Source organism: Odontesthes bonariensis, chromosome 22, assembly GCF_027942865.1.
Source record: "Odontesthes bonariensis isolate fOdoBon6 chromosome 22, fOdoBon6.hap1, whole genome shotgun sequence".
Lineage (NCBI taxonomy): Eukaryota > Metazoa > Chordata > Actinopteri > Atheriniformes > Atherinopsidae > Odontesthes > Odontesthes bonariensis.
Genome location: NC_134527.1, coordinates 24,648,284 through 24,672,188, shown reverse-complemented (window position 1 = coordinate 24,672,188; position 23,905 = coordinate 24,648,284). Strand labels below are relative to the sequence as shown.

The window sequence follows — 23,905 nt, the reverse complement described above, 5'->3', positions numbered from 1 at the left end:
AATCTAATATGGAAGTGTCAATTAAGGGGAAAACCTCCTTGAACAGTCTGGTTGGGATTGGGTCTAAAACACAAGTTGATGGTTTAGAAGAGACTATTACTGTTGTTAGTTTAGAGAGATCAACTGGGCAGAAGCCGTCTAAATACAAATCAGGTTCTAAAGATACTTCTAAAGCTGCTGTACTTGATGATACATCAGTAATAATAGTGGGAAGGATTCCATTAATCTTCTCTCTGATAGAAACAATTTTATTGATAAAGAAGCTCATGAAATCATCACTGCCGAGAGTTAAAGGAATACCTGGCTCAGCAGAGCTCGGACTCTTAGTCAGACTGGCTACAGTGCTGAAAAGAAACCTGGGATTGTTCTTATTCTCTTCTATCAATGATGAATAATAAGCAGTTCTAGCTTGGTGTGATTAAGGCAGTGAGTCGGTCTGTGAACTAAGAAAATCCTAGTCTCCTCGTCCGAGTCTAATATAGAATTAAAGTTAATATTTAGGCTGTCATTTTCAACATCTACACAAATATTAAAGTCACCCACTACAACGACTTTATCTGTACTCAGCACTAACTGGGATAAAAACTCTGAGAATTCAGACAGAAACTCAGAATAAGGGCCAGGTGGACGATACACAACAACAAACACAAGAGGTTTCTGGGATTTCCACTTTGCGTGGGAAAAACTGAGAATCAGAGATTCAAAAGAGCTCAAACTAATCTTTGGTCTAGGATTGATTAGTAACCCTGATCTGAAAATAGCTGCCACTCCTCCTCCTCTGCCTGTGGTTCCAGGAACGTGAACATTTAAACAGTCAGAGGGAGTTGCTTCATTAATGCTAACATGATCCTCCTGCTGCAGCCAGGTTTCTGTAAGACAAAATATATCAATATGATGATCACAAATCAACTCATTCACTAACAGAGACTTCGAAAGGAGAGATCTGATATTCAGCAAACCACATTTAATAGTTTGATGTTTTTGTTCAGTTAAAGTTTTTGTTTTAATTTTTTTTACCCTCAAAAGCAACAATGCTGCAACTCCTCTGGGTTGTGTGGTCCATCTATGATCAAACTTCATCAAACTGTGATGAAGACCTTCATTAGTTCCTCATTAATCATGTTAGTCAAAGAGAAGTGGTCAACCGGTCATCCAATTGATCCCCAACATGTCTGAAAGGCTAGACAATCATTACGCGTTTGTGTCACGTAAATTGAATCTTACATGTCAAATTCCATACTCAAAGCCCATGAAACAGTAGAAATTGACCTATTGTGAGCCTGTTACTGTGTGCCCACTCGGTGCGCAGCAAAGACATTGGAGCCGAGGCTGCGTCTCAAGGGGGAACGTTAACTCTCATTGTCCACATACAGAGTTTTACAGTCACAAGTTAAAAAGAAACAAGTTACCGTTCTCTGAAATGCAGTCATGTAAGGTCAGCCCCCCTCGCTTTCATGGGTGGGTTAAAGCTGTGCATATTCTCACCACACATTTTCCTGCAAGGACAAAAGCAACACAACAGGTTCTCAAGAGTTCTACTTAAAATATTACAGTCATTAAAACAGGGTTACATACCACAAATCGTAGCACACTTCTCCATCAACATCGGGTGTCCACGAGCTGATGGCTGGAAATGAGAAAAGAGTTTCATATGAAATTTGGTGGAAATATTTCAGTGGAGCCATTTGTGAGCATTTTACTGGTGATCTGGAACATGTCACGTAGGCCTGAACTGTTAAGTCTCTTAACTGACTAAGAAAATGAGTGTTTTTAGCTATGGTTTTATCAAATTAACAATGAACCAATATGAAGAAATGTCACAGTCTTTAAAATGTGACTTTTTAATGGTGCTAAACCAGGTGTCTTTTGGACTGTTGGTCAAACACTTCTATACTCATGCAGTGGCAGGTTTACACAAACTAATCATTAAACTCTTAGCTATGATCAATGATTATGATTAATCACTAACATGTTCATTTGCCAGTCTCTGTGCTGTCAGATTATCTAACCTACCATATGCAATTACTTGATGTTAAAACCAGATCAGAACCTCTCGTCTTTTATTCAACTGAAGCATTCAATTTCACTGCCTGAATGCGTTTCCTCTCACTTTAACATACACTTATTTTTTCTGCGAAAGCTTCAAAAGTGAGATAATATGTTGCAAATCCCTGACACACAGAGCCCACAGAAGCCTTCCCCATATACCACATCAGGGTCATCAGTAGGACATGAAACATAAACAGGGACAGCCCCACAACCCCAAGCAGCCTCACACCTCTACCTGTGCTTCATTTCACAGGCTGTCAGCCTCGTGAATGCTCATTGCACCTGTGCACTGGTGTGTATGAGCTGCCTGTGAATTAATAAATATGGGTTGTAGTCTAAAAGCTCTCTGAGAGGTAAAGTAAACTAGAAAAAACCCTATATAAATGCAGTCCAGCTGTCATGAACACTGACATACGGACACTTTACATTTGAAAGCGGCTGCACATCAGACACAAAACAAATTCATAGTGCTGCACTCATTGTTTCGGTATTTACATTTGAGTGCAGACGCGTTTATTTATTTATGAATATCTGAATATTTTTCTGTACTTCAGAACTCAAAATCATTTACTTTAAAAAAATTATAGGGCAAAGCATGTGAAAGCCTGGAATTTACTGTTTCTTAGCAGAACTGTGACATCTATTTGCGTACATACTTACATTTAGCAGCTGTTTTGGCAGAGCTGGGTCCTAGAAAGGTCACACACACATTCACTACTAATAAATCCTGATAAAACAAACTGTTGCATGAGATTAAACCTTTGATAGTATATCACATTAACCCCACTTAGAAGTAACCTGTTGCCGAGCATGTGGGGGACAGGATGTCTAAAAGTAAGGAGACTAAAAATGAAAAATTGTTATGTTATGTTATGTTATGTTATGTTATGTTATGTTATGTTAGAATGTTACATTCTGCATGTATGCATTACAAGCTCCAAGTGTATTGGGGACCACAGAAATGGAGGTTTAATTTTATTGTTTATGTCCTTTTACTCAGATTCCCCCTGCCCCGGTTGCTCGCATAGACTTTTCCTCTTCACTGTCCAAAAAACAGAAGCGGGACGGTTCGAATGAAGCTGGAGCATCTGTCATACAGGTACAGAGAAAACTAGGGGTGGGTATTGGCACATAGGTTCACCACGGCTGCTACAAGGTATTTACAGGGTCATCAGCAGTTTCAGAATGGTAATGGCAAGGGCTATGCAGTAGTACAGATAAGCGTATGAGTGACCATAGTGGCGAAAAATTGAAGAATAAATCACTTGACTGTTATATACAGTACATTTAATATGTTTCTAAGAAAGAATTTCCTTTAAATGTTTTGCATATGTACTATTCACAGTTATGGAAACAAGCACGAAAGGCGAGCCAGGAGAGCATATGAGAAGATGATGGGCCAGGGGCATGAAGGCTTCTCCTGCATGGGCAGCGGTCTGTGGATGAACCCAAAGTGGCCGTACATGGGGTCCTCACCTGACGGGATGGTCGTCTGTGACTGCCATGGAAATGGTATCTGTGAGATTAAGGTAATATTGTCTTGTCTGATGAAGACAGGACTAAATAATTCACGAATACAAAACTAACTTGACTTCACTGTGCCAAAAGGCAGAACATTTTGTAGTTAATGTGTTCTGTCATTTTTTTTTTTTTTTAGTGCCCATACTCTCAGCGGGATGAGGCCAACCTGCGACTAAATGCTGGACAGAAGGGCTTCTGCCTGACCACAGATGGAGGAAAAGTCATGCTAGACCGAAATAAATCATGAATACTTCTACCAGGTCCAGGCACAGCTCCACATATCTGAAGCAGATTACTGCGATTTCGTTGCACGGACTCCGTACGACATGTTTGTGGAGAGAATTGTTCCAGACATTGTATTTTGGGATGCTGTGGTTCCTAAAGTGGAGCATTTCTTCAGAGCAGGAATACTTCCAGAAATTCTGGGACAGAAACTGACAAAGTCACCAGCAGGACCGTCTTAAGCCAATGTGGTGCCCCCAATTTTGAACACTTCTTTTTAAGTTTGTGTTGTGGTGCACCCTTATGGATAATCCGGCCATGGTCACCAGCGTAACCTAGCCACTTCTTGTACTTATGCATTATTGTTATTATTGTATCATTGCCATTATTATTGTAATTGCATTTTTATGTAACTTGTAAATATATATATATAGTGAGTTGTAACACTAAAGAATTTGAAATACAAAAACGCATTCAGTAGTCTTTTCATACAAGGATGTTTATTTAGAAAGAAGTAGGACATTAAAGGGATACACTTGGATACACAGTGGTCTATTCACAACAAAAAAAACAAGGGGATATTTATATCACAGTATGTACAGTTGTTCACATTGTAAAGATGTTTTCCAAAAAAGTAGTTTGACTGTTGTTACACAAGTGTATTTAAAAAAAAAAAAAAAGTCCATTTGCAAGGTGCGCCAAACCAATATCACTCCAATGACACAGTAGATTCTGAATGATTTGATAAGACACAGCAGATCACACCAATCTTGTCAATTAATGCCAGTGCCTCACCTGGCTTTGTGGCCATAGCCTTGCTTTGTAGAATCTGGTATTTAGATCCAAGGGCTTCCCTGAACGCCATTGGCATTGTGTCACAAAGTCCGTGTCGCTCAGGGCATTCAAGTTGAAATTTTAGATTGTCATGAAGAACGTCTATTAGTTTGTGCCAAACTCTTGAAGCTGTGGGCAAGGAGATGTTGAACCTGAAAGCTAAATCCTTCAATGAGAGGTTAAGTCTCAGCCTGAGCAAAACGAGTATAAACTGTTCAAATTTGGACAAGACAGACAAGGGGCCGCAGGTGATGTCAGGTTCACACAGCCGGAAAATCTGCATCAACACCAAGAAATTGGGGAGCCCTGTGTAGAACCTAGTCTTCTCTTCATTGTTTTCAAAGGACTCCTGGGTGAATTTGCTGTCCAGTGCCTTGCTACGAAGATCCCCCAACTCCACAAGGTTTTCTCTGAGCACCTCCTCCATCTTCTCTAGGTCATCCATGGTCAGATCCGTCTGGCATCCAGCATCTGCATAGCCTACAATATAGCAGAATGTGACAATAAATATCATACTCAATATTTTAGGAATGTCACAAGTTATGTTTTTGACACAACATGCAAGTCCTCTTCTCTGATATAGGCCTACAGGGTTCCCACACAGTGTGTACAACTTAAAACGAGCACTGCAAGCACGTAAGGCACATTAAACTACAAAGTTAGCCTGACAGTGTAACACATAATACCAGTACATGGACTTCGTAACGTGAATATTTTGACGACCACATTTGCATCACAATTACACCATTTCACGCCATTGTGGAAGTACAAAGGTTTAGTCTACCTCCACCCTTTGTTGTCCCCGCTGACTCGGGGTAGCCATCTTGCTCGTCCGATTCGACTTTGTAGTCCCAGTCTGAAGTTGGTGCCTCGAGTTTGAGGTCCAACATACCTTCTGCACATTCCAACCGGCTTTGTAGGTCTTCCTTTTGCTTCATTCTCTCGTCTCGTCTCACAGATGACTGTGACTTTCGCTTTGTGTTTTGGTAACCCAGCTTGACCGTCGGAGCCCAGTCCACTGACTCAGTAGCTAACAACGCGCTGGGGCAGCCTTCAAAACAAAGCCCAAACGTAGCCCGTATTACATTACTGTTGATTGGCATTTAACAACATAATACTTTACTGCACTACTACAAAACAGTTAGATTTCGCACATACCTTTGACGAAGTGGTCACCGCAGACACGAGCATTTGCAGATTCAGCTACTCCAGTCTGTAAACGTAGGTTAGCTATCCATTTTTTGCGGCGTTGTTGTGTGAGTTTTTTCCATTTCTCACCTCTATGGGCGATTACCTTAGGTACTCGATAGTAACCCTTTCCCTTCTCTCGGTTAGACCGATTGCAACATCCAAAGACGAAACAAACCTGAGGCATTTTGGGCAAAAAAGTGGCAGACAAAACACAGTGCTTTCAATGGGCTCCAGCTCCAGTAGTCCACAACTTAGGTACGCACGCTTAGAAAATACGGAAGTGACGTCAAGTGAAATTCAAGGATTTCTTCTTCTTCTTTTTGAGTTTATTGGCGGTTGGCAACTCAACGTTTAGGTGCATTACCGCCACCTGCTGAACTGGGGTATGGATGCAAGAGCCCTAGCTGATATCCTGATACTTAACAAAGAAAAAATAAATATAAGAATAAAAATTAAAAATTTAAATAAAAGGAAAAAGGAAAATTAAGAAGATGTCACTAGACCCTGTTTGATTAGTCCTGTATCCCTCAGAAATCTAAACACAGTTAAAACAGATGTGGCCAGAACTTAACTTTCATATATCCTTCACGTTCAGTGTCAGCTTGGCCTTTCTCAGCTGCCTTTTTAGCGTTTCTCTTTCTGAGTGATACCTAGGACAGTGACAGATCACATGCTCTACTGATTCTATGCTGTCACAAAAGTCACATTTCCCATCTGTGTGTTTTTTCAGTATTGCCAGGGTGATGTGAAGCCTAGTGTGGCCAAATCTCATCCTTGACACAACATCCTCCTCTCCCTTACTCCTGTTTGATGACCTGCATTGTTCTATTTAGCCTTGGATGTCATGTAGGTGTCTCCCTGTATCTCCACTGTCCCATAGGGATTGCCATTGCTCTCTTATTTTATGTTTTACTATGCTTTTAATTTCAGTCTTGCTGTAGTCTACCTCCAGATCTACACTGCTGTTACCATCTGCCGTCTTGGCACAGCCATCAGCAAGCTCGTTGCCTGCTACACCTGTGAGCAGGTACCCATACAAATGACAGTTTGGTGCCAGCTTTTAGCAGCACATTAGAGACTCGCACTATGTTCCACACAACGTCTTGTCTGGAATTTGATTGCCATGACTTGATACTGATCAGCGCTGAGCTGGAGTCTGAAGCAATAACTGCCTTCTCAGGCCTATTCTCCTCCACCCACTGTAATGCAAGCCACACAGCTATTAGCTCAGCTGTGTAGACAGCTAGGTCATCAGTAATTCTCTTTCCCATTCCTACTCTGAGTTCAGGGATGACATGTGCTACTCCAACTCTCTTGTCAGTCTGCTTGGAGGCATCTGTAAATATTTTCACGTCTTCACGATACTTCTCATTTATGTACCCCTGTACCATGTATTTATCCAGTTCATTGTTCTGTTTTTCCTCTAGCAGCAGCAGATCAGTAGGCACCCCTTCCATAACCCATGGCAGAGTAGGGGGAATGAACACAGTTGGGCTTATTTTCAGGTCGTGAATATCCATGCCTTGTACTCGGCCACTAATTGTCCACCCATAGCTTCTAATCTGTGCATTCAGCCTTTCTTGGCATGACTGTAAAACACTCTGGCACATGTGGTCAGCTCTATGGCCTTTCAGATTTGCCCAGAACACTGCTGCTAGCCGATCCCTTCTCAGGTGAAGGGGCATGTCCTCCATTTCGACTTGAATGGCCGCCACTGGCGTGGTTTTCATAGCCCCACAGCACAGCCTCAACGCTTGGCTCTGGACCACGTCCAGTTTCTTCAGCAATGTTTTGGCCGCTGAGCCATAAACAAAGACTGACCTTATTAGGCCTGTATATATAGTTCTTAGCATGTCTGCTTGCTCCCCACTCTGTTCCACGTAGGCACCGCATCACATTCAGGACGTTTTTGCACCTATCAACCATACTTTGTATATGCAGCTTCCATGTCAGCTTTTGATCTAGCCATATTCCCAAATATTTAAAAGAGTCAATTCAACGATTTGCAAACAGGTTGCATATCACAGCTCGACTACAAACATGGCGTTTCATCTAAAAACAGTAATATTTCAATATTATAGGCTATTAATATTATATTAAACATATTTAAATATTCTAGTCTAATAATCGTTTATTTGTTTTATAATTGCAGACGCCTTCCACCCTCCCCATTTTTCAGTAATGCACAACTTTATTTCGTTTGCACTTGTCTTGATCTGGGATGTTTAATAAAGATAATTTTCCCTGAATTGCCATTTGTGTTTAATTGCCTTCTTGTATAGTTTTGGTTGATTACAGCCCTAATACAGTTGTATTCATAACGTCACACACCCTTACTCTTTGAATAACACCCCCCCAGCGTTCACAGAGTCAACACAGGAAGACCGAACGTTAGAACTACGGAAGCCGAGAGACATCAAACTTTAAATAACTCGCGAAATTCATCCCCTTTTACATTTGTATTGCAACGGTGTCATAAAACACATCTTTGTCGATTGCGCTGTCACGGAAACTACTTTTCTATGACTGTTCATAGCCGCACGCGCTCAGCAGTTTGTGACGTGTCACAGATTTGGAGATCAGATCACTTCTCGCTGAGCTACAAGTTTGCATCACAAGCTCTTCATGAAAAAAAAAAAAAAAACTAATGGGCTACACAGGAAACACTATGGACTTCAGTTTTATACCCTCCCCAGAAAAGGTTCACCCTGGTTTATGCTGGAAAAAAACATTTACTAGATTTATATACAAATTACGTGACAAAGCAAAGTTCTTACAAACTGCTTTAATTTCAGTTGGCTAAGTTCTCGGGTACATCACTTGCTTACCTTACACATTTGGCTGACCTTTCATGAGTAATGACTCAGATTCACAAGGACTGCTGTACAATAGTTTAGTTCAGGATGAACATGAAGATGTTTAACTAGGTCAGATAAATATTTTGTGGCTCAAATCAGTTAGGATAGAAAAAAAAAGACAGATAGAAAATCCCTTAAAAGTGGCCATATAGACGGGGCTTAATTGACGCTTAATGCTTCTAATACTGCCACGAATCTTTGGACCTCAGAAGTATTTCTTAAACTCATTTAACATCATTCTTGACGGTTTAACCACACTTCAGTAAGACAGGACACGTTCAAGCATGAGTGAAACGATAAAGAATCTCCGACACTGCCGTGTTGTACGCAGGGCTTACTTGAGTTATTACTGATACACTGATGTTGCATTAATTGCTTCCTTATTCAAAATTAAAATAGTACAAGATCATGGCAGTCCGTGTAAACAGAGTCCCTTTCATGAGATGCTCACTTACAGTATATATGGACAAATCCGCCGACACGTGAGGTCCAAGATGACTGTTCGGGGTTTTGCCCCAGAAACTAAATCCCATTAAAGAACAGCTGGTTTCAAGATACAAAATGAGATAAGCACACAGTTTTGACAATTTTTAATTGTCTCTTATACAGTACATCAAGAGTTTGATGAGGACGGTGCTGACAGGCCGTGAAGGAGCTCCATCTGTCTCCTTCTGTCTTTGGCGCGGTTGATGGTCATCTTAAATAAGCGGCAGTACATCTCCATGGCAGCTGGAGTGTCATCATTCCCTGGCACGGGGTATGTCACCAGGCTGGGGTTGCAGTTTGAGTCCACCACACCCACAGTGGGAATGTTCATCTTAGCTGCATCTCTGATCCCCACGTGCTGCTGAAACACATTGTTGAGAGTTGAAAGGAAGATGATGAGGTCAGGTAAGCGGACTCCGGCGCCATACTGGATGTTGGCGTTGGTGAGGAGGCCGCCCTGCCAATACCGCGTATGTGCGTACTCCCCACAATCCTTAGCGGTGCTTTCCACCAGGTGGCAAAATTGACGCCGTCGGCTGACGAAGAGTACGATGCCTCCGCGATATGCGATGTGGGCAGTGAAGTTCAGGGCTTGCTGAAGGTGCTCCACAGTCTGGTCGAGATCAATTATATCATGGTCCAAACGGCAGCCGTAGAGATAAGGGTTCATAAGCCTACAAAGAGAATTACAATTAAAGTTATACAAAAACATACGAACAGAAAAAATATATAATCTGTCAGTTGTGAAAATCCCTCAAAGGTGACTGGTGTTGATACAACTTACTAGCCTGATAAACCAGCCTAAATGGATTGGATGTCTAATTTAGTCTGGCACCGATCAATGGATACAACGGAACATTGTTGATGAGCACAACCCGTTGTCTTTCAAACCGCGTCTGTGCCTATAGGCCAACGCTCTGACCAATCAGCGCAAATGACTGTGACGTAGTAAGCGCGACAGAAAGCTTTGGTGGGAGGGGACTCTTCCAAAACTGATGCCAAGCACAGATTCTATAATAGGACAGATACGCCACTCACGGTGCATTTCCGGTTTCCAACGAGGCGATTTTGGTTGCAGTTCCACCCTCTTTCCACGTGGGGCGCCCAATTTTGGAGACCAGAATGAATGGAGTCCTATGGAGCTATACGCCCTTTTGTGCCCTTATCTCAAGATATAATTTTTTCTCTAGTAATTCTAATGTTGTTTTCGAAAAAGGGTGTTTAGAAAATACCCATGGCTGAGTTTTAGATTTTTAGAGCCACTCATTTGCTTAAAAAAAGGATTTGAAGTGTATATGACGTCATACATAGCGGGTCGACCAGCCGTCATTAGCACAATGCTAGCGCGTTGTGGACAACAAGAAGCCAACCAGTAAGAAATCAAAGCGATATATGTACTCGTTCAGTAGATTTTTTACTTGAAACCCATGTTGAGCTCTCAGAAACTACATTCAAATCTGAGCGCTCTTGATGAGACTTAGGTGAAACTGACCATTTGTAGCATCTAGCTCCATAGGGTCCCATTCATTCTGGTCTCCACCGACGCTCCCAGTGGAATTCTGGTGGAACTGCAGCCAAAAAGCCGGTACAATGGGGGTTAATACAGAGTGGCAAGGCTGTTCGTTATAATGGCTGTGTGCCAAGGCTGAATCAAACGAGCACTGTTCCATTGCCGCCGCCATCTTTCTTGTTGTGCTTTCGCTTGTCTATGTTCGCTTCCACTGCCCAACGTCGCACTGCTCTGTCGTCACTCCCTCAAAACCCCGCACCAGAACCCTCTGGCCCGCCCGCGTTGATTCAAAACACATCTCTGCGTTGTGATTGGTTTAGTTGCCATCTGCCAGATTCAGGGCAGTATTTTCAAAATGACAAGTGGATCGAGGCCAGACCCAACCGCAGGCAAAACATTTTGCCGTCCAGCAGTTGGCGCTGGTTTTCCAGGCTAACAACTTACCCCATATATGTGAAACAATGACAGGCTTTTAAGCAGCACCTGCAATGCTTTGTTAGAGGTGTAATCATACTTTCCGATTTGCAAAACACATTTAAATAGCTGAAGTCAAATTAAACTGCGAATCAGACTGCAGTTAAACTGTAGCGCTCACATTTTAAGCTGAGAGAAAAAAGAAAAACTGCCATGTAAAGTAATACATAAACAGTGCAGAGACACAGAGGTAGTCATAATGACTTTAAAGGTGTTTCACACATCCTTTTTATTTATTGGCTCTAAGTTAATGCAACACAGCAGGAGAGAAATGTTGCCCTGCTCCTAAACAACTGACACAGATGAAGAACAAACAGCCAATCTACAATCAGACTGTAGGCAAATGTGTTTTTGTTTCCCAAATCAGATCCTTAGGACAGACCGTTTGCATGGTATTTGCAAGTGATCCTATTGAATTTGTGTCAGGACAGCTGATCTGCACAGTTTTCATGATAAGGACGCAGGATACAGACTTCTGTCCCGTGTCCTTGTTGCTAGACTTCTGTGATGCAGCATTTCACTGTAAGGTTCCTTTCTGCTTTGCCTTGTTGCACAGAAGTATAGTAAATAGTCCTAATAGCACCTATTTCACTCTGGCTTTAACCACGGGGCAGGCCAAGAGGTCTCAATCTGAATTTCAGATCACTCCATGGAATACGCTTGGATACAAAGCACCCAGATGTCACTCTGTGTTTACTCTGAATGTTCTCACATATATTCATGTCCCTGTGGCTGTGACTTGTCTTGTTTCTATCCTTTAAGACTGGTTGAATAGTCTGTAAAAAACCTCTGCTCATCAGAGCATGGGCACATACAATACCATCAAGCTCAGATACACAACTTTCAGACATGCTTTTCTTTCCATTTATCAGACAGTAACTGCACATCTCAGCCTCATGTCTAAATGAACATTCTGGCAGTTTTTTGCAACAAATTAAGTTTGCATTAACAGATAGGCACACACCTGCGTTCATGTGGCATATGATCTACTTTTTATTTTATTTTATTTTTTTAAAAAAGGTCTCAAAACTCCCCATATGTTTTACATCCTGCCATTATTACAGGTTGAGACCTTAAACCCATAGTTAATGTATAGTCTGACCTCTTGTACAATATACAAAAATGGCTTAAATCTGGAGTCGAAAACGTACACTGTTGTAAATCATAATGAATCAATTATAGTTATAAACAGAATATTGACACAACCAGTAACTATCTCCACAGTATCCAACAAGAGGAATTCACAATACTTTATGGATCCTGGTCTGTTGGAGCCATTCTTTGTCTGCTGGACCATATTCTGTAAACATAATAAGTTCAAGACGTGTGGAGTTTTCAGTGAGCTTAACAGTCTGGAGCATGTAAAACAGGACCGTTAGCTGTTTAATGACAACAACTCTACAATTCTAATCGTTATCCACCATATTAGATCCCTCAGTCCTATGAAACCCTGACATATGCTGTGTTGCAAGTCACGTAAATTACTTCAAAATCTGACTGGACAGTAGCTCAGTCATGACACATCTGTAGAAACAGAATTTTGAGCCACATCCAATAGTCCAGCTTGTAAAAATGTATTTATTCATTTTATGCGAGTTTGTCTTATCCAGGCTTTCTAAAAAACTAGCAGGGAAATGCCAGAACACAGAACAAAGCTAAAAAGATTTTGCAGTGATGTTGGTTTGCTGACCCAAATATGAAAAACCCTCGCAAAGAAAGGATGAAATGAGGCTGAAAATCCCAAACCGGTAGAAACTGGTCATTTTGAACATAAATACTATAAAAAACGTGCATTTTTAGGACGCACTGTTACACTTTTCTTATATGGGTGTATAAGTGGGAGACAGAAAAGCAATCAAAACACAAGACTTAAGACGTGGTGCTGCCATGTTATCCACATCACATCAGGCGGGGTTTGATCACAACTGAAAAATGTAGCTTTAATATAAATGTCTTATTCAAAACTCATTCAACTTTTTAAATTAGATGTAGGAAACCAGACCAACCTGTGCCTGCAGCCTTTTTTGTGACCAAGATGCACTCTGGCGTCGAACAAGTCCTTCAACGAGAACAGTTCCGACACACGGAAAAAGTCCGGCTTTTCAAGAGGCTGGTTTAAGATTTTCTCTGTAAAAAGATAAAGCAGTGTCACTGAGAGTCTGCAGACACACACTATATAAGAGGATAAAAATACAAACCAACTGCAACTCACCTGTAACAGTGTCAGTTTGAGGTTGAGCTGATTTAATGGAAGCTGCCGTGGCAAAATGGTGTCCCCCGCTGGGGTATTTAATTGTGACACTTAATTGTGGGGGTCGTAACCCCAAAAGACCTAAAGATGATAAATTAAAATCGATCAAAAACGCCACAGAAGCAGCACCGCTAGCCACTGACCTAGCATTAGCTGTGTCGCGGAGCTAATACGTCCGTTTCGCATGATGTATGACGACAGGAAGGAACTAGTTAAAATATTAAACTTTTATCCAAACAAAATACTCTTACACAAACATCTTTATTATGTTAGATTTTCTGTACGTACCTTTTGTAATAGCCCGAGCAGCCATGCTTGAGAACGGAAGGTCAGAAAAGTGCGCATGCGCGTTCCTGACATGCCGTAAAGTAAACTCTATGTTGTGATAATTTTCAACAGAACACAACAAGGCCATCACACCACCTTTTTTTCCACTTCCCGACTTTATTGAAACGCAACAAAACGCTACCTAAAAAAATCTTTATTTAACTACAAATGGTCCAAAGAAACTTAAAACAGGATTGACTACACAACGTGTGTTTAACTTTACTGTTTTGTGCCACTTGAAAGATATGACATGTGAAAAAATAGTTCAGTTTAATGTCTAAATGAACAGGTCAACTTTTAACTCTATGCTCAAATTTTGCCCCCAAAAATTCTCAAAACCAGAATAAAAATAGGGCAGTTGCTATCTGCTTGTCCTTAAAACAGCATAGCTGATATGAATGTAAACTAAAGAAAGAGAATAGGGATTCTTTAACAACCCAACTCAAATATCAAACATCAGCAATATGAATTTTACGTTGAGCTGGCTGTTGTGGCTCCATTTTTCTGCAAAAGAGGAAGACTAAGTTGAAGAATTTTTGTTATTTGATTGTTGTTGTTCACAGTCTGGTTGCAATCTCATACCTGTTCACAGGAACAAACTGGAGCTTTCTTTTGACATGTTGCGTGCCTCTGTTGCACTTAGAAACACTAACAAGTGAAGCGTTCTCCTGCAAGCATGGTCACAAAATACATCCTTCTCATTCTCTGGATTAGAACAGCAATCACATCCAACACTTTCCTGCCTTTACTTATTTGTACCTTGTTGCATTTGTCAACCAGGTACCTCCTGCTGAACATCCTGCTTCTTTCCTCTGAGGTAAGAGCTATGCAGGGACTGAAGGTGACGCCAGGATCAATGGCTCTGGATAAAGACCTGGGTGAGGCAAGGCAGGACAGGCATCAGATTACTCTTCAATAATTGCTTAACATGCTTGTAACTAATTCCAAAATCCACCTTTGAGCTAAATAGCCTGTAAATGATTTATGGCACAGTTACAATATCAGTATGCATCTGCAATTAGAAGACCCACTGCTGCTCGGATTCCACTCTTTATTACACACTTAAAAGACACAGCAAATATTATATTTTTCAATTGAAAGAGTAAAAGAAAAAAACAAAACAATTCTTATAAAATATTTACAAAAACCCTGGCGATGCACAGCATGTTCAGTGATGTTTTTTCTTTTGATAAACAAAAATAAATAGCCTTTTTTCACATAGGAAATTCAAGAAAACCTTTAACACGACAGAGAAATGAACACACTAAACACTCAATAAGACAGTGAAGGGTAATTAGGAGTTTTCAGTGGAATCTTAACAACACTTTGTCAAAGAGGTTACAAGTCTGAGACAGTTGGGCTGTAAATGTCCATCTATGAATTAAAACTATGCAGTGAGAACACGGGCAAATAATATCCAATCATTCAAGCACCCACATGTTCTAGGACTGATCTGATGTGCCTGAAGAGAGTCATGACTGCTTTAAACATGATCACTGGCTGGATTTGTTGTGTATGGAAAAGTTCAAAAGCTTTAGCGGCATCTTTTAGGACATTTTCCGAACATATCAGAGGAAAAAGATCTAGAACTTCAGCAATACGAGGCGATGGTGTAAAAAGGTAGTGTGAGGACTGAAGTAAAGCAACTTTATTTATGATAGTACAGATCAACACTTTGTTCATGGGATTAGAGAGGGAGTAAAATATCAAATTAGATCTGATTATGGAAACAATACACAAAAACAGTGTGAAGTGGAGGAATGGAAGACTTTAGATGTACTTCAAGTTGAATTACATGTATAGTTTTAAGAAATTGTTATGTCTCATGTTTGTTTTCACAGTACTGAAAGTTGGATTGGCATTTCTTGAATGAATACATTTATACTTTTGACTCATATAGACCACTGAAACTAACATTAACAGCAGTATTGTTTCATCTGTTTGTCATCTGATTGATCAACTCATTATTTATTCAACTGAAATGTGTGTTCTCTTGTCCGAACCCCAAAGAAATGTAAAGAAAAGCAAGAGAAATGTGCTTTTTTCTTTTCAAAGACCGAAACAATTAATTTACTGTCCAAGTAATGTTCTGTTTACTAATCAATCTGATTTGGTCGGATTATGTTGTGAATGCAAAAGTATCACCTCCGTTTCACTCCAAACACCTAAGGTTAGAGTTTACTGTACATCTAATCATGTAATATACTGTTAATCTTCGATGGAACTCTATAACAATGACTTTTATTCAGCATTTGCACATGGAAGATAAAAGACTTTCTTCTGATTTGAACTCATTTCAGGAAAAGCACTTTTCCCATTAACATCACGCTACTTTTCATTACCCACAGTAAAAAAGAATCATCCCAAATTTGAGCATTTTCGCTAAAACTCAAATCTTTATTTAGCCACAGAGGTTACTTTTCTTATTTGCTTCAGAAAAGAAAAGAAAAGGAAAAAATAACACGAGATTTTCCATTACAAAGAACTACAACTTTTTTTGTTGGTGGTTTCCACTCGTACCTCTTGTACCAAAGCTCCACTGTATTGCTTTTCAAATGATAAATGACACAGATTAACTTAAGAGCACAAAAAAGGAAGAAAAATAAGTTTCAGGTTGGCGCCACTGTGTTACACATCAGTAGGACTGTACTAACATATTTGATGAAAAGCACGTTTTGTTTTATGATATTAACAAATATTCCCTTAGAGCCTGTACATGAATGAACTTGAGAAATAACATATTAATAAGCAGGGCAGAACCAAGAAATTAACTAATAAAATTATGATTCTGGAGGAATATTGATCAAAGCAAGTACTTACAATGTAGAAAAGCCCTGCTTCTTTCCTGGATCTCTCCTGCTGCCTGATTCACAATCTGACTCATCTATAAATTCTTCCTCCTCCTTGTCTTGATGCACATCTTTATCATCTATCGTCATGCTCTCGCCTTCCCTTTTTCTTTCACTTAGCAAGTCCACTCTCTCTTTTCCCTCTCTCCTTTCCCTGCTTTGAACCTGGACATGGTTGGTCATATTAGATTCCAGTTCAACAAACACACTCTTGTCCTTTGGCATTTGCACCATACTTGCTCTCTCCTCTTCCATGGAGAACTGGGGCCTGTGACCCGGCGTAAGGCTCTGTGTAAAGGACATCTTTGAGTGCTGCCTGGCAGAGGAAAAAAAATTCAAAACAGGGGGTCTGACTGTGATATTTACAGCCGCCTCTGTAGAGCACAAAAACGGTGCTCTGCTGGTCCTTGAGGAGAACCAAGCTGTGGCTGGACTTTGTGATTTGAGAGACTTGTGATGTGGCAGAGTTGCTGGTGCAGTCTCTTTGATTTCTGACGAGGTGATGTGAAATGGAGTCCGACTGAGAGTCCTCGTGTCAGAAATTGGGAGCCCCAAACTCTGGCGCCACTTGATTGACTCTGCGCGAGAATGAGCAACGTTTGCACTCAAAACTGGTCGATCCCTTGCCATCTGATGGGGCCCATCGTTGACGTTATCTCTCCCAACGTTAGGCCTCCATTGCTCGGTTCTAGCTGCCCCCGCCCCATCAGCTGGCTCCAAAAGATTGGGGCTGCAGGACTGGACCGAGGACACACATGATTGTGCACTGACGGGACAGATGTCTGGTGGTCTCTGTGGCGTTCCGTCTTGAACTGGACTGCTAAGAGATCCTGTGAAAGGACTGATGCTTTTTCTTGGAATCTCAGCCAGCTGAGGTTCCTGTTTAATGTTTGCATCTTGAACCATGACGGTACCGTTCCTCGACACATCTCCATCTTTGGTTTTGTCCGCAGTAGAGACTTTGGCCTTTTCAGCCAAAAACCTTCTGATCTCTTGCTCAATACTATCATCACTATCTACTGAGCTGCTATCATCCTTCATCTGAAGAAGAGCTTCAACAGTGTGCAGTGATTGGTGGTCTCCACCTTCCACCCCCATCACAGTTCCTGTTTCACCTTCATGAATATTATGCTCCTTACTTTTAACAATTTGTCTTTGCTGTGATATGCTGTTTTTACTCAATCCAGACTGCTCTTTAATGTTATCCTTACTCTTGTGTACTTTTTTCAAAGCACTAGACTTAGAAGTTGGTTCAGGTTTGAACTTTTTGGTGAGTACAGCACTCCCTAACAGTGGCTCTTCATCTTTGATGCCCTTCCTGGATTTCCGCTTCAAGTCTCTGATCTTTTTCTTAGACTTCTTTTTTGTTTTGAGCAGGTCTTTTATTGCGGTGTCGAGATCCTCGTCACTGTCAAGTGAGCTGCTTTTGTCTCCACTTTGGTCTGTCTTGTGTAACGCGGTGATGTTGTATGTTTGGTTTCTCTGTGAAAACGCCACAGGGTTCGACTCCTTTGTAGGCTCAATTAAAGGCATATGGGTTGTTTCTTTACCTTTGTCGTCTGCTCCTGATGTTACATTTTTCTCCTTGTGTTTTCTTCTCTGTGTTAAAGACAGTCTTTGTGGTTTCTTTTGGATTGCAACTTCTTTCACTTTCTCTGGTTCATTTATATTGCCAGGCGGCTGCTTGTGCATTTGGGCCTTCTGCTCAAGAAATTTCCTGATTTCCTGCTCAATCCCATCCTCACTGTCAACAGAACTGTCATTGCTGTCTTTGAATGGGCAGTTTTCAGGAACAGAGGAGTGCAAGGAGGAGTTGGTGGGGGCACAAGCGTCGATGCCAACACTGTGATGGAAAGGCCCAGGCATAACAGTTTTGGAAATGTCCAGTATTGCTTCAGCACACATCAGTTCTGCAGTTGTATTGACCTTGGGAGGGGCGGGAGCTGGTTGCACCTGAAAAGTTTCTACTTTCAAAGAAACCAGTCCATTCCCTTTACCCTTTGGGCTGTCTGAACGTGTAGTCTTGGGAATTAAAACAGATGAAGGGTGAGGCTGAAGAGATTTAATCTGTTTGTCTGTTCTGCCCTTTTTTTTCTTTAGTTTGTGTTTCTTCATGTTTTCCAAGCTTGTGCTTCCAACAGCATGCATTAATGCCTTGCTGAAGGGCTTTTGCTTTTGTAGAAATGGTTTAAAGACATTCTTTTCCTTCAGTTGCTCTAGCTGATAGGAGCGAATTGCTTCTTCAATCCCATCATCGCTTGTGGACTCGGATTCCACTTGGAAAGCATGTGGATTGAAGACTTCCCTTTTGTTCTGCTGCTCCTGTTTTTCTAGCTGGTATCTTTGAATGGCTTCCTCAATGCCGTCGTCACTACTCGAATCATTTGAGACTTCCTCCACCTTTACAGTGACTGGGCATTTTGTGGTTTTATTGGAGAGGCTGGTTGTTTTAGAGGGGCTTTGTGTCGTCTCTTTTGAACTGATTAAAGTTTTGGTTGAACTTTTATTCAAATCAAAGTTTTCATCTAGCGATGCCTTGTTTTTTATATACTTTTTTATAGGTATGGTAGCTGGTGCTGTTGGAGTCTCAGCTTTGACATGTCTTGGGAACTGGCCACTGGAATCAAAGGATGTGTGGCTTCCGGAGTTCTGCTCGGAAAGCTCAAGAACGGATGGATTTTTTCTTGGAATTTTGGATGATTGGAAAAAAGGGGCGCAAGGTTCAGCCTTGCGTTTGTGATCGTCTTTTTCTTTCAGGTATTCAAGTATTGCTTCCTCGATCCCTCTGTCCACAGAATCGTCACTGTCAGAGTCACTGCTGTCATGGTTGTTCGTGGAAGAAACGTGGGCCCGTGGGTTATCAGTAGGACTTTTAGTTTTGCACTTGGCTGCCACATAAGAACCCACTGCAGCCTTGCACACTTGGGTATGGCCTTCCTGTCCTGATAGCACGTTTCCCTCGATCTCGTCACCCATCTCGAGTGAGGACTGGGTGCTCCTAAGGCTCTCTATGATCATCTGGACCTTGTCTGAGATAGGCGTGCCTCTGGTGGACAACTCTGTGTCAGAGTCATTGAAGCAAACTGGAAGGCTAAAGCCTCCAGGTGGGCCACATCTTCTCCATTCGGTTTGCGTCGCTGCGACAGGAGGTACATTCATCAAGTACATTCTAGTGAAGTATGGAGGTTTCCCCGCGCATTGGAGTGCAGCTGCCTCCCACGACATTCACATTGTTCAATCTAAGGAGGATAGAAACAAAGAAATTATGACAGATAGGTCAAAGTACAAGAGTGATTTAGTGCCCCATGTGACGAATTTGAATCGAATTTATCAACAAAATGATTTGGTTGAACTCGAGAGTTACGAGTGAAATGATATTGGAATACTGATATTTAAATCAAACATACACAATATTTTTTATTGAATTGACATTTACCTAAATTGTCACTTTCTTTCAGGGAGATTTGCTTTCTACACAAATCTGTCACACAGCACTTCACAGTTTGATTTTACCAACTCACTCATATACAATTGTTTCTGCCCATCTATCTGGAAACAAAATTAAATATGAATCATATGACTTAAATATGACTATTACCTTATTTTTTGTGTTTTGCTTAAACAATAAAAACTGAGCATACAAAACTTAAGTGGATGTTAATACTGATCAAATAGTTGAAAGAGGAAGTGTTGCTGAGAGGCTTTTACCGTAAAATAGATTAGGAATGTGTTCAGGTGTACCAACATTTTATCACACAGACATAAATTGGATTTTATTACAGCTGTTAGAAATTATGTCCCAGGTCTAAACCACAGCCTTAAAAAGCTCCACCTAGCTGGCCGCCCCTGTGCAAATTTAGAATGAAAACGTGCCTCACATGATTAAAAATATTAATAGCATTAATAGCAAAAAAATGGGAACCTAATTTTTCAAAGAGGTAAGGCTCCAACCCTGCATCCCCCAAAACTTTGATTCAGTCACTAGTGGAGACAGCATTCATATATTCAAGTAGAAATATATCATTTTTGTTAAATTATAGTATCATTGTCACTTCTGATGCATGACTGATTCCAGTTCATGCAAATGTTTAATCTGTTGCAGGCCGCCATCAGAGTGCTCATAGTTTGGAGAAGCAGGGAGAAATTCTGATGAGGAGCTAAGCTAAAGAAAAATAAAATCCAGAATGGGGGCCATAGAAGAGCACAATTTCACCATTTAAAACTACACATACCTCTGCGTCACTTTTGCATTTCTCACTTTTTTTTTCCACAACAAAAGAATGTCTGTGTTGTTTTGTATCACTGCGTCCACAGTGGGAGCTCCACGTGTCCTACCATTGAGGAGTTGAATCAATCAGGAGTAGAGTCAGATTTGTAGCTTACTGCTGGGCATTATTTTTGCAAAGATTTAAAAGATTGTCCCTTGTTGTTATTAACAGTCTTTTCATTTAATTTTTCATTGTCTAGTAGTTGCTTTCAAAGTATGTGGACATGATATCTATATTCAAGTTTCTTAATCCCAAATTATAAGTTACTGGCCAGTTTTGCCAACTTGTCCATGTAAAAAAAGTATAGACAAAGAAGTGCAGTATAAATGCGTGTGAAATGAATATGGCTGGAGGTGAAAAATCTCTCTATAAATGTGGTGCATTACCATTAAAATTGGAGGCAAATCAGTGGTCGATCTTCACCTGTGACCGCTGCCTGCCAACAGGCTCCAGCTAGGTATTTTGGAGGAGTTACAGTCAACTAGCCAATCAAGTAGCCTGAATTCAACTTTATTTTGTACGTGTTGTAAAAAGAGTAAGTGGAACACCCTCTGCTGATGATGAATGCTTTGAATACAATGATTACATTTAAAAACCGATGGAAACGCAGGATGGTTCTGTGGGCAGAACCAAGGTCCTAAGTCTCCTGAATGGAACCAGTTCAAGAATGAGAGGTATTTTTGGAGGTAAGGATGATACTGAGTATCTCATACATTTTTTCTCCCCACTCACTTCACCCGATATATCATATTTTTTCCATTTAAATGCAGAGGACATTGAGTTTCCATAAATTAACATTGTCATGTCTACTCCTATTGGGGTAACTCACTGGCTGATGTGGAGATAAAAGAAGCTACAATGTTTTTCAAATGTACAAAGAGGCAGAGCATAGTAAAAACACCACTTCACCTCACACGTAAAACACGTCACATGTATTTTACTATTTAAAAAAAATCCTTCTGTAACCAGCTTACGATGCACTCTTTGAAAGAAAAGTTTGGTTTGGGCCAATGGTGATGTTTAATTTAATGACCAACATAAATGATGTGCAGATACAGTCATGCATCCCCATTTGGTGGAAAAGAAAATAGTTTTCCCAGAAAACTCTTTTGTGCCCAAAGGTGGTAGAACTGTCCAAAGGATTCTCAGAAAATAAAGAAGATTATAAGAAATAGAAACCAATTTCCGCCCCCAGATTTATCTTGTGACCGGTTAAGGAGGTTCAACCCCAAGGTTGGAAATCAACGTTGTAGTTCAAACTAGTTCCACCAGTTGCCTGCAATTATACATCAGTATCAACAAATGTCACAAAACGTTTTTTTTCTATTACTATTCGTTTATGATACAAAATACATGTGGGATTCTGAGTGAGAGGGTTGCATTGTGATTAAGTTATTCTACACTGCAGTAACAATACTTTTACATAGGTTAACTAATCTGAGTACACCGGTAATTGGCGTGCCAAAAAGTAGATCGCCTGCAGTTTGCCTGCTAAACACAAAGTAAAGTGTTTTTCTTTAAAAAAAATACCCATTTTAAGAGACTGCTCTTATTTTTTGCAACATATTTGAGTATGACTGAGGACTGAGTCATGTTTAATAGGGCATGGGCTAAATCCAGAATTGTGTCAATAACTAGTACAGTATTGCCCAAGAACGTAAACCTAAATGAATCGCTGGCCCAGTGCTAGCCTACCTGTCCGGACTGTAAATCCATCCTTCCAGCTTAGTATGCAGTCTGCAGGGGGGAACGGACACCCCGTCTAGCTTGTCTGATACAGTTGGACAATACGACTCACTCTTAACCATCCGTAGTAACCATTATAACCAGCTGAAACTGGTAGTGAGTGCAAATACCGTCATGGAACAGTTGGTCACCAAAGACGCCCCGCTGAAAATTAGCGAAAAGCACATCCACTGAGCTAAAAACGTCACACCGTTGTGACAACTTTGTCTGGTATATTAAAAAGAAAGTTTCGCCAGACGGGCCGACATTGTGAATCGGATTTTTCTTCATTACATAATCAAACGTGTATTTGCGTGAATTTCCCTTCCGCACGCTTCCTTGTTCGCGACAAAGCAACCCCGGCAGTCCCTGTGACCCTCTAGCGGCGCGGACCGCACCGATGCCCGGCTTGCATCGCTAGGAGACTCCGCAGAGCAACCATGTTTCTTCGTACCGGCCACGGTTGTCAAAACACGGTGCTCGGTCGAGAACACCACAAACTGTAGATAATTCTTGTCAACGCTTTTTGGGGGGTAAAACAAACAAGTTGAATTTTGAGGAGGGATGACTTTGATGGTGTGAAACAGTAAAAGGATAACCGAGGCGAGTCGGTGACTTGAAAGACACAGGCGGGCCTCCCGGCTGCTGCAGCCCCAACATTTTCTCCGGCAAAGAAAGCCTTTGTATAGAGCCACAGCGTACACTCCTAGCTCGGCTATTTTGACAAAAAATCATCCACAAAACAGACACTGCACAAGTTTGACTCACCTAGTTATGACACAAAGCAACCACTACAATAAGTGTGTGCACTTTGCTGCGTTGATTAAAGCCGTGTTGGAGATATTTCGGTGTCCGTCTCGAGCTCACACACAGCCTAAAGCTCTCACTGTCGAGTCCCCCTCCTCCGCTCCGACTGCCGGGCTGACGAGCTTCCTCAAACCCAGAGTCCAACCAAGCGTGGACCCATTCAAATATGGCATCGACGTGTTTCCACGGAGAACATTACCAACGTACATTTCAGGACTTTGCTTTACAAGAGGAAGCAGTAGGCTATGTCCAATGTAGATCTAATGATGTTTTATTAATACATTTAAAAGATTAGCCTAGGAGAACTCACTGTAGCTTTAACAACCTTTAACCCAGAGACCTGGGCAGCCTTCAACCATGGCAAAAGATAAATAAGTTGCATCTTGTCTGAAGGAGTGAAAATATAATTGTACCTACAGTTGCGCAGAGCATTTAAAGAATGTTTGTAACTATCGGGCACTTTCTTATTAGAAGTTTTATCTCCTGAGACAACTCCCAGTTTATGCTCAACACTGATATGAACTGTGCAGTTC

The 23,905-nt window shown here is 41.0% G+C and overlaps 3 protein-coding genes across 3 annotated transcripts; all 3 read right to left on the bottom strand.

Annotated features, from left to right (window-relative positions):
• Positions 1-4,270: 4,270 nt before the first annotated feature.
• Positions 4,271-6,093, bottom strand: LOC142372703 (uncharacterized). Its single transcript, XM_075455654.1, has 3 exons — positions 5,785-6,093; positions 5,411-5,677; positions 4,271-5,106 (listed from the first exon to the last, which is right to left on the bottom strand). The coding sequence occupies exons 1-3, from the start codon at positions 5,999-6,001 to the stop codon at positions 4,502-4,504; spliced, it is 1,089 nt and encodes a 362-aa protein (XP_075311769.1). The 5' UTR covers positions 6,002-6,093; the 3' UTR covers positions 4,271-4,501.
• Positions 6,094-8,587: 2,494 nt separating this feature from the next.
• On the bottom strand, positions 8,588-13,779 carry mrps2 (mitochondrial ribosomal protein S2). The gene is made up of 4 exons (XM_075456674.1): positions 13,685-13,779; positions 13,358-13,477; positions 13,152-13,272; positions 8,588-9,835 (listed from the first exon to the last, which is right to left on the bottom strand). Exons 1-4 carry the CDS (start codon positions 13,707-13,709, stop codon positions 9,289-9,291), a joined length of 813 nt encoding a protein of 270 aa, XP_075312789.1. The 5' UTR covers positions 13,710-13,779; the 3' UTR covers positions 8,588-9,288.
• A 1,577-nt stretch (positions 13,780-15,356) lies between these two features.
• Positions 15,357-23,581, bottom strand: ppp1r26 (protein phosphatase 1, regulatory subunit 26). Its single transcript, XM_075456673.1, has 2 exons — positions 23,334-23,581; positions 15,357-19,811 (listed from the first exon to the last, which is right to left on the bottom strand). The coding sequence occupies exon 2, from the start codon at positions 19,795-19,797 to the stop codon at positions 16,540-16,542; it is 3,258 nt and encodes a 1,085-aa protein (XP_075312788.1). The 5' UTR covers positions 19,798-19,811; positions 23,334-23,581; the 3' UTR covers positions 15,357-16,539.
• Positions 23,582-23,905: the final 324 nt, after the last annotated feature.